Here is a 17,097-nt window from a genome sequence, read left to right as displayed (position 1 = left end):
CTGAGTGGCTCTGAATAACGAATGCTGCTCATTTCTATCATAGAAAATTCAACCCTCTCTGTCCCAGGATTAAAAGGTAATCCTGTACATTAACAACAGCGGGAGGGCATTATTAAAAACGGAAAGTAGTTTGACGTCTTTGGTCGACAGATTCTGCATTTTAAAGGTATTTTGAAGAAAAAAATTAAATGACAGCTATCTATTCTTCCCACATTGCATCCAATAGCCATTATTTTCTATTATATGAAATATTTGATATTTTGTACGTACTTACACCGTATTTATTCTATGTACTATTTATATTTGATATTTTGTACGTACTTACACCGTATTTATTATATGTACTTTTTATGGGATTTCACACTGTCGGTGTGAAATTTAATTAAAAAAAGCCAAACAAACAGTCGCCCGTTGCAATACATTTATTCACAGAACTTATACCATCCTAACAGAACATTGCCATATCCAGAAAACATGTTTAACTTTAAACTGAATTACACCGTGAAATAAAATATCGTTAACCCAAGCCATAGCTCCAAGTGCGCAAAGTGTATTACACTTTTGAACATTAATTCCATAATACTTCACCCTACACTTCAATACCGTCTTGATGATCAAAGATTAGTAACATGAAAATAACATTCCTCCATCGTCATGCTCACTCAACCATAGAAAACAGAATTAAGACAATCTCAAGATTAGACGTGCTATTTTCCAATATTCCATTTATCATTTACTAAGCTATCAGATCAATACTTTCGTGTCGATAGAATTCCAAAACAACTGAAGCATAGCGTAATAAAAAAAATCTATTGAATCGATTTAAACAGCATGTGATGAATGGGAAGGTGGATTTTAAAACTGTCAAACTCGTATTTGATTGTGTATATCTGATGAAACATGTTACGGGTAAGTAAAATTTCTATATATTTTATTCGTCCATAATGATATATAGATTTGCAACGAAATCAATACCCACTGCTATGTACTAAATCAATTCAGTATAAAGAATATAGATATATATAATAACACAAATCTGTAAAATCCGTAATAAATGAGGGTTTCCTTTGTTTACTCGCATTAGGGCTGATTTATAAGAGAAGATACACCCCGTCCCCCCGCCAACTATTCTTCCATTGTCTCTCCTCCAACTGTCAAAATTCTCTTGTAACATGTTACTTATCGGTGTTTCATTTATTGCGTACTTTAAAAGCGTATTAATACTGACGATAACATCATTTAAACTGACATCCAACACTTCTACCGGGTCACCATGTGTGGTGGATCGAGAATATTACCGAACCCGCGACCGGCACGCTGCAAATATAGAATATCGTAATGAAATAAACGAACAAGCCACTGATATTATCGGAATCAGGTTTGTTTATATTCGTCTGACCGGGTTTAATTTCTAAAAGAGACAAACCCTGAACAATTAAGACCTATGCAACCTGTCCTTGGATCGGGTGTACGTTTGGCCGTTCACGATGTCTGACTTTGTAACCGTTTTCTGAAGCACAGCAGCATTGGGAATATAGGATGACAATTCAACGTCCCAATTCCTAATGATGATTACCAATACTGTTTCTCCGTTTTCAAAAATTGAAACGAAACTTGAAGCAGTGAGCCTTCTCGTAAACATTTCTAATTACTCGGCAGCCAGTGTACCAATCTTTTTGTGGTTTAGTTTATGGCCGTTTCCTTAAATAATATTCTTTTTCTGTAAAAGTAATTTATCAACTTTATTGGTTTCAGAGACGACACGCAGAAATCCGCACACTTCGGTACAACTAGTACGGGGACCCAGCTGTTCCCCGAATACTTTGCGATTGAGGACACCGATAGAGAAGCAGCTGTGCTGACCGAAAAGGACTCGGATTCCAAGGCGGATTGTTTTGATTTGAAGCTGAAAATGAAAACAGTTGTGATGTTAATGTAGTGGACCCAGGGAAGGTAAGTTACAATGAAGTGTTGTTTATTATCATCTAACTTAATGCTACAAAAACCCCGTTTTCTGATAGAATACCTTAAATATTCAATTTGTACGTATTTTATGCATTAGTATTCGTACAAATATATTTACCAAAAACATCGATAGCAATGATGGGATACTATATAGAATTAGATTACTGATATAATTTTCGTAGCAAAAACCAACACAGGTCGTTCGTACCTGATCGATGCTGTTAGTTAGAAAACCGAATTCGCTAGAAACACGAGAAACCACCCCACTCTATAGATTCTGTGATTGTATGATTATCAATTTAAAATCACCGTCCTCTATTGCATATGACAAACGCTATATCAATATAAATCATTGTGAATAAAATCACAATTGTTTACAAAATTTGGACGAAATACACCTGTACTATTGACAATCTCTTTTGTTCTTTGGAAGATGCATACCATAACTTTGTTGTATGTAAAACGATCTTTTCAATTGTGCAATCAGACTTGATTTAAATATTACGGATTCATATCTTTTACTTTGGCGCAATAAAATCTGAACCATAGCATTTTTGCTGCTGTACATAGCTTACAGATTCGAATAGTTTACAAAATGATATTCATTTGTACAACATGTAATTTTACTTTGTGTAATAGTTTCTTTCTCTGACAATTGTCGGTTATATATTTAAGGTGAACTACTACCGGAAGTTGTCGGAACTTCGATTCTTTGGAGATACTGTATTTAACATACTGTACCGGTTAATTTTGGCGCGCTGGCAATGTGCCAATTTGAGAAATTAACCCGTCAAATATCTCCGATATGAAAATCACCCGGTATACGTTATGAGCAGAACATGATTATTGATAAAGAACTCAAATTTTAGACATGTCTATAAAAAAAGTTAAATAAAAGATAGAGTGCAAAGTAAGTATTTTGATTTAAATAAATATAAAAAAAAAGAACAAAAAACGTTGAAATCACTGCATTTGAAACACATTTGATTCCTTATTTGAATAAATCAGTCATCCCTCCTCTTGCACACATTTGATTTTAACTATCTCAATCAACCCACGTACATATTTCACTGCTCATGGTACTAATTTTCTTTTAGACTGAAGGGATGGAGATCGCTAGTTGTTATTCACAAATTGATACACACTTTTAACAGATAATGGCGCTTTGTCACAAGTATTCCACGATATTTGTATTTTCAATGTTTCTGCCTTTTATATTTGTACTCTTTGCAATGACTGTCATTTCCAAATGAATGCGCATCAGTTGTAAACAATGCGCGTATGAATACAGAACTACTTGATGGGAATTCCGACAGAAATTAAAGTAGAATGTTAATATCAGAAATAATTTTCAATTTTGAAAATACACGAAGTATACATGAACTGTGATGAATTACGCCGGGCTACTTTCATAAAGCGCCTTATATACTTCTTACCCCTGGAAAGCGCCTGAATGTAATTTGTTTTAAGATATATAAGGCGCTGTATAAATTTTTTATTGTTATTATTACGTGAAGTTTCGCAATTCATATATCCTAATGCACCCCTCCCCCCTCCAATCCTTTCTTATATCTATATTCATGCAATATGATATGATATTCTGTATTATGATAATGATTACAGACATCACACTGGGAGAAACGCCCCGAGCATTACTGCGGATCCCGAGTGTCATTTAACACACAAGATGTTATAGGCGTGTTGTTTTTTATCCCCCGTTTTCATTGAAGATACTCATCGTGTGCTTCTTTACAAAAGCTGTTCATTGCATCAATACTCTTAAAACGATAGTTTAAAATTATCAAATTACAAATCTTTTGAAATCAAAGTCTCATATGGTGTACGTTGTTGGGATTAAATGATTCGGAATTCAAATTTGACAGTTTCTTTATATATTTTTCTTCTTTTATTCATGCATTAATTTAAAATTATTTCAAGAGGAGCATTTTTATTTCATTTCCATTCCTTTCACAATTGTATACTCTGATAAATCAACCGTCATTCAAATATCATGTCTGTATGTTGTTCAACTTTGTGAAATCTTAAGGTAGATGTCTGTAACTAGCAATTGTTGATTTCACCTTATACAGTTTAAATCACCTTCCCTTCACATCGGGTAACATCTTGCACTTACAACAATTCTTCCCTTCACATCGGGTAACATCTTGCACTTACAACAATTAGCACTCTCTACAATAAACCAGTCGCGGTAACTCAAGGTAGAGCGTTTGCTTCGTGACTGGGAGGTCGTGAGATCGATCCCCGTTGGTGCCATGGTCACGTCAAACTTAATTATTGTCCGATTTTAAATCGAGGCAGGCTACTGCCAAAGAAGATGATGTTACAGGGAGTTTAACAGTCTCGTCTAAAGTCAGCAATTCACAAATTTTATGGTTGTTATAACGATCTAATTTACCAATACAACCTGTCATTTAATAAAATGCTGTCTGACGTGTTTCATACCAAATGTTTACCTTACTCCGTTTACTGGGCCAAGATATAGGGCTCACGGCGGGTGTGACCGGTCGACAGGGGATGCTTACTCCTCCTAGACACCTGATTCCACCTCTGGTATATCCAGGGGTCCGTGTTTGCCCAGCTATCTATTTTGTATTCTTTATAGGAGTTCTGAGATCAATCACTGTTCGTTATCGTTGACTTTCATTCTCTAATCATTTTTCCTTGTGTTTACGATGAAGTCCTGAGTTATTTTTCTATGTGTGTTGTTCAGAATAAATCATCGCATCATTTTGTCCATCAGTTAATATGAAATTTTCTGATTATCTTTGCTCGAATCATTTTTGTATGTGTTTAAGATGAAACTTCGGCTCACGCTGTTGCGTTTCTGATGAAATTTCTGCTCAACCTGTTGTTTTTAAGATGAAATTTCGGCTCACGTTGTTGTGTTTATGATGAAATTTCGGCTCAACCTGTTGCATAACGGAAGGATAATGAACAATTTTTAAGGATTTAAATCAACATAAATGTTATTGTTAGATAATAATGAAATTGAAGTAGATGAAATTATCATGACTGGTAAATCATTAGAAGCCAACCTTTCTGCACTGAAAGCTTTTTTGAAGAGTTATCTGCCTTTTGTAAAACTAAGAAAAAGAAAAAAATAATTTTCTTAAAATGTGTGTGTTAAATGATTAATTTTATTTCATATTTTCACACAGAGAAAGTGTATGTAACTTTCTACCAAGAGATTTGTATGAAAATATACTTTGTTTGAAAACTATTTTAATGATATGCTCTTCCCATAGACTTTAACGTTTGATTCTAGGTGAACTAAATCGAGCTGTAAACAAATTTTTAAAATTCCTATAGTGGATCATTTTTATTTGATGAACACTTCAAAATGATACCGCGTCACAAAAATCCCACCATCCATTTACTTAATATGAATAATGGTCGTTGTACACTGAATACCTTAAGATGAAACTTCGACTCACCCTGTTGTGTTCAAGATGAAATTGTCTAATGATTATGTTTTCTATCTGCTTAAGATGACGTCACTCACGTTGTCTGCGTGGACGTTTGTTCTACTGGAGTACTTTGTGTGTGACGGCGAACTGCTCCAGGAATCTAACCACAGCCTCGCTATGATCAGACCACTCTGCTCGGACAGACAATTCGAATTCGAAATAGAAGGTTAGATTTTCTTAACAGGAAGTTCTAATTTGTTTGCTACGACTTTTCTAATACCTACCTACCTACCCACCCACCCACGCATGCATGTATATATAATGAAAAGTACTTTAAATTTGAACCAGAAAAAGATTGGACATTGGTTTATAAGTCTTCTACAGCCGCATAGAAAATTGAGGAGCAGTAACATTGAATCATGTTCTGACACTGTTGGTTTCGTCCACAGTAACACTATTAACGATGGATATTATTCTTACACTGTTGTTTTTATCACAAGTTTTATAATAAAACATTCGTTGAACCGTCAAAGTGTAAAGAAAACATCTAAATATAATTCTTAGTAAATCTTAGCAAATTTTCGTTATATGAATGAAATGAAGACAATTTCCCCACAGAATGGCGGCTCCCCAACATCCTGTGCGGCTGTTTCCATGCCGAGATCAGGTCGAAAAAAGAGGGATTTCTTATTCTGGTTCTGCTTAATCAAGCTTTCTGGAGAAGTGTGGGACTTCTGCACGCCCATGACGTCAGATTTAACGTTTATCTCCAGCTGAACGACACTCTGATTTCACAGGGGGAAATACTCTGCAAGGTGAGATAGAGTCATCAGCAAAATGATAGAATAGTCTACAAAATTAGATAATAGTCTGCAAAATAATTTCATAGTTTACAAAATTAGATAATAGTCTGCAAAATTATAAAGTAGTCTACAAAATTAGATAATAGTCTGCAAGATAATATTATAGTTTACAAAATTAGATAATAGTCTGTAAAATGATAAAGTAGTCTACAAAATTAGATAATAGTCTGTAAAATAATAAAGTAGTCTACAAAATTAAATAATAGTCTGCAAAATAATAAAGTAGTCTACAAAATTAGATAATAGTCTGTAAGATAATATTATAGTTTACAAAATTAGATAATAGTCTGCAAAATAATAAAGTAGTCTACAAAATTAAATAATAGTCTGCAAAATGATAAAGTAGTCTACAAAATTAAATATTAGTCTGCAAAATAATAAAGTAGTCTACAAAATTAAATAATAGTCTGCAAAATAATAAAGTAGTCTACAAAATTAGATAATAGTCTGGTTGGTTGTGTATTGTTTAACGTTCTGCTCGAGAATACACCTGCTGTGACTCGGGGCCTCGATTTTTACGGTCTCATCCGAAGGACCGTCCCATTTAGTCGCCCTTTACGACAAGCAACGGGGTACTGAGGACCTATTCTAACCCGGATTCCCACGGGATTAATACGGTAGTCTGGAAAGTGAGATGAGAGTCTGCAAAGGGAGATAATAGTGTACAAAGGGGGTATTGTCTGCAAAGTAAGATATTATTATGTAAAGTGAGGTAATGTAATTGTCACCAAAGGGAGATTATTGTGTACAAAATGTGATATCGAGAAAGGGAAAACTAAATCATTGTATTATATCCTATACCGCGAAATTCTATTGCTCCGGATTGTACTCGCATTAACCAACGGTTCGACAGTAATAATCCTTCACTATTTCGTTGTATTATGGTTTTATTATTACTCTGTGAGGATATCAACTGTTCAACATGAGAGGTGAAGATAACGAACAGTGATCAATCTCATAACTCCCATAAACAATACAAAATAGAGAGTTGGGCAAACACGGACCCCTGGATATACCAGGTGTGGGATCAGGTGCCTTGGAGGAGTAAGAATCCGGTCGACCCCACACCCATGATATACATATTGCTGAGCATACTGATTAACTCATCGTTTTATTGTTTTATTCATATTAAAAACAGCCCAGTCACAGGGCTCACACTGGACCAAAATTTTGTGTCGCAACCTGGCGCGCGTGCATCGACTCATACACGTTTACTGTAGATCTATATTTCGTGTATATTATTCAAGAGGCATATACAACATATATCTCTGATTATTCTTACACAATATACACAACATAGCTTTGTTTAGCTTTTATCACAAATCACTATAATTATTAGGATATTGTGAAAATCGATTGTATTTCAGCAGATTGCTTTTTAGTCAGTCTGATGACATTGCAGCACAATCATGGTCATGTGTTTCTTGATTGCAAACTTTTCAATTTTTTTTCTACAGAAAAATGAAACGGAGTGCCATAAACAATTTAACAGCAAAGAAAATGACGTCACGGTCCAAGACATTCAGGTTTGTCTGTTTTATATGTTTCAATTCAAGAAGAGTTATTGAAAATCAGGCAAAAATTGCAAGGTTTGTGATCCGCCACACTGAGAGGGGCGTTTTGCGGATCACAGATCCTCGAGTTGGTGAACAGCTCAAGGCATGTAAAATAAAAAAAAAATAGCTGCAATATCCGGAATCTAAATCTATGAACGAAGAGCATGTACATTTCTAATGCATGTCAATAAGGATTTCCTATTTACCAATGTGAATAGTGATATACATTATATGACACTGCAGATTCGTTGTTTTATTAGTACTTTATACACCGCGAAATGACTGATAGGCGCCAAATCGTGAGAACATGAATTCGCGAATAGAACACCGTTCAAAAGCTTTGTATACCAGCAACATTAAAATAAAAGTGAGTAAGTTTATTTCGCGAATGGTGCTTGTCGCTAAAGTACGCGATGATAAATTCCTCGCGTAGATATATAGCTTTGCAATATCTAGCGGTCGAATATAGACAGTTCGAAGCACATTCCCATCTCAGTATCAGATACATGTATATACATGCACATTTGGGGTCGGGAATTTAAATGTGATATTTTCATCATATTAGATATTAAAATGCAGACGTAAGTATTTCAAATTATGGAATAAAGACTTTGCCTTTCCACTTATATACATCATGATTGTGAGAAGGTAATTGATGATAGGTGGAGCATGTTTTTAATTCAACGAATATAATTATCTCTGAAAAAATGCTTGTCTTTTATCGTATAGGAAAATGAATGACGAAAGTAAATAATTTTATAGGCTAAAGCACGGCTTCATTATCAATTTAAGAGATTAAATATGCTTGTATATTCACATGTTTTTAATTGTTGTTGCTTAAATTGAATTTAAAATCACTATTACTGCTACCACAGGCGTGATTTTTGAAAATGAGTAATGTAGTTGTCATGAGGTAGAAATTATTTTGACATATCGAGAGAACTCCGAACTCTCGTCTCTAAACGCAATTCATGTTCAAGTTGTTTAGAAATTCGAGACCCACTCTACAAAAATAAACCAACCGTATCTTTCGATAATTGACAGACTTGCTTGTGCACTATTAAATGATGTATTCTATGATAATTGACAGACTTGCTTGTGCTCTATTAAATGATGTATTCTATTTTGGCTTGGACTTCTCGGAAAAACCCAAACAACTCAAATTTAATCAAATCTTAGTGTGCTATGTACATAGCTTAGCATTACACTACATATAGTCCCCAGTGCCATATCCATGTAAAGTTACTAGTCCTCAGTATCAGTGTCCGTGTAAAGTTTCTAATGCTCAGTACTAGTGTCCGTGTAAAGTTACTAGTCCTCAGTACTAGTGTGTGTGTAAAGTTACTAGTCCTCAGTACCAGTGTGTGTGTAAAGTTATTAGTGCTCAGTACCAGTGTGTGTGTAAAGTTACTAGTCCTCAGTACCAGTGTCCGTGTAAAGTTACTAGTCCTCAGTACCAGTGTCCGTGTAAAGTTACTAGTCCTCAGTACCAGTGTCCGTGTAAAGTTACTAGTCCTCAGTATCAGTGTCCGTGTAAAGTTTCTAATGCTCAGTACTAGTGTCCGTGTAAAGTTATTAGTCCTCAGTACCAGTGTCCGTGTAAAGTTACTAGTCCTCAGTACCAGTGTTTGTGTAAAGTTATTAGTGCTCAGTACCAGTGTGTGTGTAAAGTTACTAGTCCTCAGTACCAGTGTCCGTGTAAAGTTACTAGTCCTCAGTACCAGTGTCCGTGTAAAGTTACTAGTCCTCAGTACCAGTGTCCGTGTAAAGTTACTAGTCCTTAGTACCAGTGTCTGTGTAAAGTTACTAGTCCTCAGTACTAGTGTCCGTGTAAATTTACTAGTCCTCAGTACCAGTGTCCGTGTAAAGTTACTAGTCCTCAGTACCAGTGTCCGTGTAAAGTTACTAGTCCTCAGTACCAGTGTCTGTGTAAAGTTACTAGTCCTCAGTACCAGTGTGTGTGTAAAGTTACTAGTCCTCAGTACCAGTGTATGTGTAAAGTTACTAGTCCTCAGTACCAGTGTATGTGTAAAGTTACTAGTCCTCAGTACTAGTGTCTGTGTAAAGTTACTAGTCCTCAGTACTAGTGTCTGTGTAAAGTTACTAGTCCTCAGTACCAGTGTGTGTGTAAAGTTACTAGTCCTCAGTACCAGTGTATGTGTAAAGTTACTAGTGCTCAGTACTAGTGTGTGTGTAAAGTTACTAGTCCTCAGTACTAGTGTCCGTGTAAATTTACTAGTCCTCAGTACCAGTGTCCGTGTAAAGTTACTAGTCCTCAGTACCAGTGTGTGTGGAAAGTTAGTAGTGCTCAGTACTAGTGTCCGTGTAAAGTTACTAGTCCTCAGTACCAGTGTCTGTGTAAAGTTACTAGTCCTCAGTACTAGTGTCCGTGTAAAGTTACTAGTCCTCAGTACCAGTGTCCGTGTAAAGTTACTAGTCCTTAGTACCACCAGTGTCCGTGTAAAGTTACTAGTCCTCAGTACCAGTGTGTGTGTAAAGTTAGTAGTGCTCAGTACTAGTGTCCGTGTAAAGTTACTAGTCCTCAGTACCAGTGTGTGTGTAAAGTTACTAGTGCTCAGTACTAGTGTCTGTGTAAAGTTTCTAGTGCTCAGTACCAGTGTGTGTGTAAAGTTACTAGTCCTCAGTACCAGTGTCTGTGTAAAGTTTCTAGTGCTCAGTACCAGTGTCTGTGTAAAGTTACTAGTCCTCAGTACTAGTGTCTGTGTAAAGTTACTAGTCCTCAGTACTAGTGTCTGTGTAAAGTTTCTAGTGCTATACCAGTCCGTCCTTCTGTTGACTGTCGATATAGAATGTAATGTCACTTTTACTTCTGAAAGATATCAGATATAATTGATTTTGATGTACTGTAGATTTCTTATTTATTATCGCGCAATTTAGTGAGATCTCCATTCACAAAATAAAATGATTCGCTTTCATTTTTATTTAGTTAAAATACGTGTAATAATTCTTGATAAACAGACCACTAGCGAATTCATGTTCTCGCTATTTGATGTCTACGAGTCGCGATAATATGTACTCGCGTAAAATAAGGAATCTACAGTATTCAGAAATATTAGACAGTGATAATGAGAGTTTTCCTACATGTACAACACCAAATATCGTTTGATTCTTCATCGATAACATCCTCAGGTACCAGTTGGGCATCCCGTGATATAGGCCTCCTAACTCGTTCATAAAGCAGTTTCCTCGCAAACACAAGGAGCGATATCACAAGTGCAATCACCCTCCCCTGTGGTCTCAGGGTGACGTATCAGCGTTAAGGTTGCACTACTCTATTAATTTTGATAATTTCAGTTTTACCTAACTAATATCAGAATTACCCACCTTTGACCTGACCCTGCTCCCTTAGAGTACGCTTCTGAGAAGGTTTACTTTCACATCATGTAGTACTGAGTTTTACTTTCACATCATGTAGTACTAAGTTTTACTTTCACAGCATGTAGTACTAAGTTTTACTTTCACATCATGTAGTACTAAGTTTTACTCTCACATCATGTAGTACTGAGTTTTACTTTCACATCATGTAGTACTAAGTTTTACTTTCACATCATGTAGTACTAAGTTTTACTTTCACATCATGTAGTACTAAGTTTTACTTTCACATCATGTAATACTAAGTTTTACTTTCACATCATGTAGTACTAAGTTTTACTTTCACATCATGTAGTACTAAGTTTTACTTTCACATCATGTAGTACTGAGTTTTACTTTCACATCATGTAGTACTGTTCTTGATTAACATTTTCATACCAAAAATACTCACTCATCCAACAAAGATCGAAAGTGTGTATTACATTGAAGCCAAACATGTGCTAGATCAGCTGATCAAGTCATATTGCACACATCTACAACAAAAATTCCAAAACATATTTTAATCCTTCTTTGATTTTTTTTGTTTTACTAACAATATATCAAACATGAGTACTTATACTTGAATTTACACCTCACAAAAAATTAAAAACCAAACCAAGTTTTCTAATACAAAGTAATTATTTTCGACCACAATACGATTTCTTCAAAACAAATAGAGTGATGCAACCTGCTGGTTCCCCACTACCAGGGCGTAGAAATAGATTAAACTTTAAAGTGCTCAAAATGTGAAGCAAAACCCCCCTCCCCATATACCCCCCTAGAAAAACAGAGTTAAACTTTCCCCCAAGAAAAGCATCCCCGTATATCATTTTCCCCAGTGAACACTGTCAGTTTTGAGTTTCCTCTGAGCGGAAAAACCCATAGTGATAGAATCTCCCCGTCTTGTTTCCGGATTGTTTCAACCGGAATTATATTGCGTCTGTTCTTTCTTTTCGATCTCAGAAATTATGAAGTTTGTAATGGAAAAATTATTCAAATCTTGTACAAAAAGTAAAAAGTGCAGATAAATGTAGTGCGACTATTGTAACGCCTGGGAATTCCGACAAATTAAAGTAGAATGTAAATATTAAAAATAAACTTAATTTTTGAAAATACCCGAGGTTATGAACTGCCACACTTCACACAGGCCTACTTTTCATGAAACACGTATTTGGGTAATACCCAGTGTCTGGTCCGATCCATCGCCCTCTCCTCAAGCGCACCTCTTCCTTCACAAAGATGATCTACTTTTTTTTTAAATAGGAAAGCGTATTTGTCAGAATTCAGTAGTTTCAGGGGGTGGCCCCGGGCATGAGGGCTTCCCTCTGGACCTATTGGTGACCTCAAGGTAGCCCCAGCCCCGTTCAAATCTTTGGATCCATTACTGTTGTGATTCGTTTGTTGAGATGCTGTTAAACTGAGGGATCTCTGCACGATGGAAATGCAGATGACACTTAAACCAAGCATCGATCATTATTGTTCTCAACCCAATATTTGTTAGTTGCTTAAAATTCACTCTGTGACATTAGTTTTACAGGTGTACTATATGACATTGGTTTTACAGGTGTACTATATGACATTTGTTTTACAGGTGTACTATATGACATTGGTTTTACAGGTGTACTATGTGACATTGGTTTACAGGTGTACTATGTGACATTGGTTTTACAGGTGTACTATATGACATTGGTTTTACAGGTGTACTATATGACATTGGTTTTACAGATGTACTATATGACATTGGTTTTACAGGTGTACTATATGACATTGGTTTTACAGGTGTACTATATGACATTGGTTTACAGGTGTACTATGGGACATTGGTTTTACAGATGTACTATATGACATTGGTTTTACAGGTGTACTATATGACATTAGTTTTACAGATGTACTATATGACATTGGTTTTACAGGTGTACTATATGACATTGGTTTTACAGGTGTACTATGTGACATTGGTTTTCAGGTGTACTATATGACATTGGTTTTACAGGTGTACTATATGACATTGGGTTTACAGGTGTACTATGTGACATTGGTTTTACAGGTGTACTATATGACATTGGATTTACAGGTGTACTATGTGACATTGGTTTTACAGGTGTACTATATGACATTGGTTTTACAGGTGTACTATATGACATTTGTTTTACAGGTGTACTATATGACATTGGTTTTACAGGTGTAATATGTGACATTGGTTTTACAGATGTACTATATGACATTGGTTTTACAGGTGTACTATATGACATTGGTTTTCAGGTGTACTATATGAAATTGGTTTACAGGTGTACTATGTGACATTGGTTTTACAGGTGTACTATTTGACATTAGTTTTACAGGTGTACTATATGACATTCGTTTTACAGGTGTACTATATGACATTGGGTTGACAGGTGTACTATATGACGTTGGTTTTACAGGTGTACTATATGGCATTGGGTTTACAGGTGTACTATGTGACGTTGGTTTTACAGGTGTACTATGTGACATTGGTTTTACAGGTGTACTATATGACATTGGTTTACAGGTGTACTATGTGACATTAGTTTTACAGGTGTACTATATGACATTAGTTTTACAGGTGTACTATATGACATTGGGTTTACAGGTGTACTATGTGACATTGGTTTTACAGGTGTACTATATGACATTAGTTTTACAGATGTACTATATGGCATTGGTTTACAGGTGTACTATGTGACATTGGTTTTACAGGTGTACTATATGACATTGGTTTTACAGGTGTACTATGTGACATTAGTTTTACAGGTGTACTATATGACATTGGTTTTACAGGTGTACTATGTGACATTGGTTTTACAGGTGTACTATATGACGTTGGTTTTACAGGTGTACTATGTGACGTTGGTTTTACAGGTGTACTATGTGACATTGGTTTTACAGGTGTACTATGTGACATTGGTTTTACAGGTGTACTATGTGACATTGGTTTTACAGGTGTACTATGTGACATTGGTTTTACAGGTGTACTATATGACATTGGGTTTACAGGTGTACTATGTGACATTGGTTTTACAGGTGTACTATGTGACATTGGTTTTACAGGTGTACTATATGACATTGAGTTTACAGGTGTACTATGTGACATTGGTTTTACAGGTGTACTATGTGACATTGGTTTTACAGGTGTACTATATGACGTTGGTTTTTCAGGTGTACTTATCATGCGATTCCGAGTTCCCCTTTGCCGCTTCCTCCCCGTGCATGGACTGCAGTTATATACGACTGTATTGTAAGTTGAATTCTATTTTTTATTCTTGTAAAATTTGCAAAAATGTACGTAATAATAAATTTTGAATGTAGAGAATTCGGCGTTTGGAAGTTACGTAAACATATTGCTGTCGGTCATATTGACCGGTACGTTAGAGGAAGGGCTAAAACATGATATACATGCAATATGTACTAGAATAACATACTGTTTATGTATTTCTTTGACGTGGAGTCGATAGTTGGCAGACGACTGGCGTTCAAGTCAGGTCTGCTAGCTGTCCCATCTACCTACCAGCAAATCTTGGGTATCTTTGTTCCATCAATGCATCTTATTTTTCTTCCAGATAAGCCGCCTATAATGAAGTTACCTTCCTCCACGCCTCGAAATGACGTAGCAATAACCACTACTGACGATTCGCCACTCTCTCAAGATGTGCTCTATGTCATCATCACCTTGGTGATCGTGTTTGTCTGCGTAGTCGTCACGATTATTGCGTTCTTCGTTCACCACAGACGTAGGGTCCTATATACTTTCACATGTAGAATATCCCGTCACAGTTTTGTGATTATATCTAATTTCTATCCAACGATCGTGAGGTATGCATTTGCTATCCTCGAACCTTTACAAGTTGTATGAAATTCATAATCTTCATCATAAAGCCATCGGGAGGTTCTATTTATCACATTGGTTGGGATTGGTATTTACGTGCATGACTTGTAACATGTCATCGCTATTATACCGCTAATAATAGTGCCAAACTTAATAAATCAATCGTTTTTAAAAGAAACAAAAATTGATTCATGAAAATTTATTGAACACTTAAAAAGTATGCATCTATGATTGTCATAATATTTGTTGTATAAACTCAAAATGTGTTGTAGGAATACACAGTTTGATATGAAAATAATTCATGACATACTGGACGTTGCACAAAGAAAAATTAAGTACTACTGTATAAAGCATAAGTACATTAGAAGCGAAAGTTGCAGGTTTTTCGGATGAAACTTAAAAGTGAGGTCCTGAATCCTGCTTAACAAATTCATTGCACTTCATATAAAGTTGTTGACTCCTTATTATGAGTACAAAATTCTTGAAGGGATGTAAAAAATCCAGACAACGTCCAGTAAGGTTAGCCCAATAAATTTGAAAATATTTATATGAGATTCAGACATTATATTATTCAGCAGCTTAGAATTATTTTCTTAACAGGCAGAACGACAATCACGAGAAGATCAATGGAATCCAACAGCACTGAACCACTTGTGTATGACACACAAATCTCCCTGTCAAACTCTACAAAGGAAATATTGGTCATAGACATTGCCCCAGACGAAGAGTGTTCGAAGCAATTTCGCAATATTCTAAAAAATGTTCCTAGATTTAATATTGTGTGTTACATTGATCATCTGATAACAGTTCATAAAAATATGTACGATTGGGCGCACAAGAAGCTCAGAACATGCGATGTTATAGTGGTGGTGTTGACGAATGAGATGACGAGTTTGTTCGAATCAAATTCACACGAAGTACTGCAGGCGTCACCGTATGCAGCCATTGTGAAGTACTTACTGTCGCAAATGAACCGAGATATGTACACAGACAATGACACAGCGCCCAGGTACATCAGTGTTCAGTTTCAAGCCGGTGTCGAACTCCCATCGAGTTTCACAGACCATCTTGCCAATATTTCATTCAGAAAGATTTACACGTTACGAAATCTATCTTGTCTTCAAGAGGACAACAATGCCCACTCGCAGTTGAACCGACTTCTGCTGACAATGGGAGCTGACAATGAAGAAATCAAACACTGCATGCCAGTATAAAATTCGGGATGTTCTGCTTCTTTCTTTTCCATCGTCTGCTGCTGAAGCCGTAGGTCTCTGATAAATCAACACGTTTTGAGACAGAGAATAAATACTTGTTACCTATTGCAACAGTGCCTGGAGATACTGCAAAACTACGCAATTTGAAACTGTTTTGAAGATTTTACGTGAAAATGCAGAACAAATGGAAGCGCGGACGATGCCAATGAGATGCGCGCACAGACACGTGTAGACTTGGATGAATTTCTTGCCCTAATTCCAGTAGTGCGCTGTGCATTTAGATAAGTGCATGTATAGATAGAAGGTACCAGCCAGCTCTATACGGTATTACAGGAAATTTGAATCTGTTAAAAATGATTTTGAATAAAATGGAAAAAGTTGACAGGCTGTTCTTTTTAAAGGCGAAATGGGTAAATAAGCAATACGATTGGTGTTTCTAATTCTTATATTAACACACAAAGCAAGTGATTATAAATCATTCATAGGTGTCAAATTATACATCGATAAGACTTGTCAAATACTAAGCCGCCGGCTCACTTTGTTCATCTACAGATAATACTGACAGTGGGACAACAAGAAGTCCTGATAGGTAATTAAGTATGGCCTAATAATGTCATTGCTTATTAACACTGAACAATTGTGTATATTCATTAAAATTGTATATCTACATGTATCTCTCTGGATTCTCTGGATGGGTAGAGAGATGGGGATATTGTTAATATTTCGTTTCGCTGATCCCTGTTGACCACCCCTCGCTGTAGGAAGAGTGGGTATCCAATCTTGACCAGAATTTGATTTACACTACGTGGGGATATACGTATATTCTAAAGACGTGGGTGTAAAAAACTGCAGGCC

The 17,097-nt window shown here is 36.0% G+C and overlaps 1 protein-coding gene across 4 annotated transcripts; it reads left to right on the top strand.

Moving 5' to 3' along the window:
- Positions 1-791: 791 nt before the first annotated feature.
- Positions 792-16,622, top strand: LOC125655847 (uncharacterized). 4 transcript variants are annotated; one of them, XM_048886371.2, is made up of 8 exons: positions 792-909; positions 1,756-1,953; positions 5,475-5,619; positions 6,012-6,208; positions 7,714-7,782; positions 14,362-14,440; positions 14,763-14,933; positions 15,629-16,622. In XM_048886371.2, exons 3-8 carry the CDS (start codon positions 5,475-5,477, stop codon positions 16,240-16,242), a joined length of 1,275 nt encoding a protein of 424 aa, XP_048742328.2. In that variant the 5' UTR covers positions 792-909; positions 1,756-1,953; the 3' UTR covers positions 16,243-16,622. The 4 variants fall into 4 exon arrangements, with proteins under 4 accessions (XP_048742328.2, XP_056001379.1, XP_048742329.2 ...); XM_056145404.1 differs by lacking the exon at positions 792-909 and adding an exon at positions 1,276-1,378; XM_048886372.2 differs by lacking the exon at positions 792-909 and adding an exon at positions 1,401-1,622.
- The last annotated feature ends 475 nt before the right edge of the window (positions 16,623-17,097 follow it).

Source organism: Ostrea edulis, chromosome 7 (genome assembly GCF_947568905.1).
Source record: "Ostrea edulis chromosome 7, xbOstEdul1.1, whole genome shotgun sequence".
NCBI classification, from domain to species: Eukaryota; Metazoa; Mollusca; class Bivalvia; order Ostreida; family Ostreidae; genus Ostrea; species Ostrea edulis.
This window is presented reverse-complemented; position numbering and strand designations above follow the sequence as displayed.

Excerpts from the sequence above, each read along its gene's own strand:
- LOC125655847 (XM_048886371.2), top strand. The coding sequence starts at position 5,475 with ATGACGTCACTCACGTTGTCTGCGTGGACGTTTGTTCTACTGGAGTAC. Across the intron at positions 7,783-14,361 it reads TCACGGTCCAAGACATTCAG|GTGTACTTATCATGCGATTC; the intron begins GTTTGTCTGTTT and ends TTGGTTTTTCAG. Across the intron at positions 14,441-14,762 it reads CAGTTATATACGACTGTATT|ATAAGCCGCCTATAATGAAG; the intron begins GTAAGTTGAATT and ends TTTTTCTTCCAG.